The sequence below is a fragment of the Labrus bergylta genome, chromosome 5, assembly GCF_963930695.1.
Source record: "Labrus bergylta chromosome 5, fLabBer1.1, whole genome shotgun sequence".
Lineage (NCBI taxonomy): Eukaryota > Metazoa > Chordata > Actinopteri > Labriformes > Labridae > Labrus > Labrus bergylta.
In genome coordinates, this window is record NC_089199.1 from 32,348,060 (window position 1) to 32,350,559 (window position 2,500).

Here is a 2,500-nt window from a genome sequence, read left to right on the forward strand (position 1 = left end):
TGTTTGTCACCTTCCTGTCCAACAGGAAGTAGATCAACTCCACGTCCACGGGTAAAAGACAACACAAGGTTCACCCTCGTTTTAGAACGAGCTTTATCCACTTGGTGTTTCTCCTCACTCTCATTATATTTTCTCTTTGTCGCTACCTGTCGATCATGACGTCCAATCTCTGAATTGTATCCACTCCTAAACTCACCTGCTGCGCTCTCATTGGCTGGAGGAAACACACCAGCTCAGTTCAGGAGAGGGGAGGGGAGGGGAGATGAGAGGAGAGGAGAGGAGAGGGGAGGAGAGGAGAGGAGAGGGGAGGAGAGAGGAGGAGAGGGGAGGAGAGGGGAGGAGAGGGGAGGGGAGGAGAGAGGAGGAGAGGGGAGGAATCTGAAGGAGGTTTTTTTTTTATCTCTGGCAGCGATCCCCCGAGGAGTTTCAGTGAGGGCAGCGAGTCAAACTAGAGCTTAGAGCAGAGATTCATAACCCTGCAGTCAGGCTGAGCAGCATACGAGAGGTCGCAGCGATTTCTTCAAACAAATAAAAACAGAAATATGAGACGCTCCATTCTGTGATCCAATCTGCATGTTCATCTTTAAACACTGAGTTTAAAAAAAAAAATGTGCTCAAATTCATTTAGAGACATAAAAACTGAAGACCAGAAAATACTGAAGCACAAAGCTCAATGTGTCCACTCTGTGGCGCTCTTTGATGTTTTTTAGGAGGTTTGACACTGCAGAAAGAAAACTCTAAGCCTCTTTGTGAGGTTAAAGTTCAGGATGAATCTACAGTAATTCAGCAGAGTTATAATAAATCAGAATGTTTCACTCCTTACCATTCAGTAGAATCATTTCTCCTACAGAACTCTCACTGTGTTTATGAGCTATGTGACGTTTGCATGACATTTAAGGGCAGCAGAAAGCTCAGTCAGTGTGTCAGGAATTGTTACAGGAACATGTTAGTTGCCTTTTTCTGACCACAGCACTTAAATGAGTTTATGTCGTCATCACGACTGCATAACTAGGACGTACAAATGTCGGAGGAGCACGTGAAGGCAGCGAAAGTTTTATGTTTGACTGAACGGCATTACTAGCCAATGACAGCCCAAGAAGATGAAACTATTGTGGTAAAAATTTGTCCTCAAATGTCTCTCACATTGAAGGAAAGCGAGTCTCCCTTTAGTCACCATCAGCTGTTCTCTTTGTGTTTTCAGTGAGAAGTTCATGGTGAGACTGAACAAGAACGGAGGACCCAAGAATCCAGAGAAGGTGGACAGGCTGTGCGCCCTCTTCACGGTAACACACACACACACACACACACACACACACACACACACACACACACACACACACACACACACACACACACACACACATCTAAAAAAGAACATTTGAATTTGAAGATAAATGTGAGGATGTATCGCCCCCTGCTGATGACTTACAGAATCAGGACGAGGAACTCCATGACAGATGTGTTCACTCTGTTTGTTTGTTCGAGGCTATACTACAAAAAACAAGCCGACTCACGTCTTCAAAATAAATCATGGGAGTCAACGTTATAATCTTAAATTTACAGCATCTGACAGGAAAGACAAACAGATTTATTCAGTTAACATAAAGAAGACAGAAATATAAACAAGACTCTCTGATCATTGGCTGGTTGGGACGCTGCCCTTTAAGGAGGTAAAGATCATCACTCAGACGTCAAGCGCTGACTGATTGGGGCACCAGTAGCCTCGTGGTTAGTGTCTGCACCCCATGTACAGAGGCTTTAGTCCTCCAAGCGGGTACCATATGTACCCAGATTATCCGACCTGTGGCTCCCCACACTCTCTCTCTGTCCCGGATTTCTGACACTTTCTGCTGTCCTGTCTCTCCAATAAAGGCGTGAAAAGCCCAAAAAGTGATCTTTAAAAGATCAGTTCATTAAAGGGATACTTCACTGTTTCTTTGCCTTCAGCCAAAGTTTAAACGCATGCAAAAGAAATCCACATGATCCCACATTTGTAGGTTTCTCTTCTTTTGAATTTTAACTTCAAACTTGATATTTTTATCCTCTCCTCATATTCTGTCTTAACTCCTTTATTCTAACCGATGTTTTCTTGCCTTTGTTATCTTGTTCTTGAACAACAGTTTTTTTTTACTTTTTCTGCAGGACTTGAGCAACAAAGACATGAAGAGAGATCTCTACATCGTCTCCCAGGTCATCAGAACAGGTAACACCTCCGTTTCTCAGTTATGACTCAAACACAATTCAGCCCTGAAGTAAGAGAGTTTAATAATGACATTTATATTGTTTTGTTTTTGTTGAGACTGTGATATTCAAGAATAAACATACCCCATTTAAAATAGATCCTTCTTTTTAACTTCAGTGCTTTCTAATTGTCTCGTGAGGTTTGTATTCAGCTGAACACAGTGGATTATTTTCTCTCTTTAAAACACACACACACACACACACACACACACACACACACACACACACACACACACACACACACACACACACACACACC

General features: G+C 42.8%; 1 protein-coding gene across 1 annotated transcript in view; it reads left to right on the forward strand.

Moving 5' to 3' along the window:
- The window catches only part of LOC109977864 (dedicator of cytokinesis protein 3), a 165,987-nt gene that overhangs the window by 122,162 nt on the left and 41,325 nt on the right, over nucleotides 1–2,500 (forward strand). Inside the window, exons 8-9 of the mRNA XM_065955375.1 lie at nucleotides 1,202–1,283; nucleotides 2,143–2,203. Coding sequence (XP_065811447.1) covers nucleotides 1,202–1,283; nucleotides 2,143–2,203 — 143 coding nt within the window. The remainder of the gene's footprint in view (nucleotides 1–1,201; nucleotides 1,284–2,142; nucleotides 2,204–2,500) is intronic.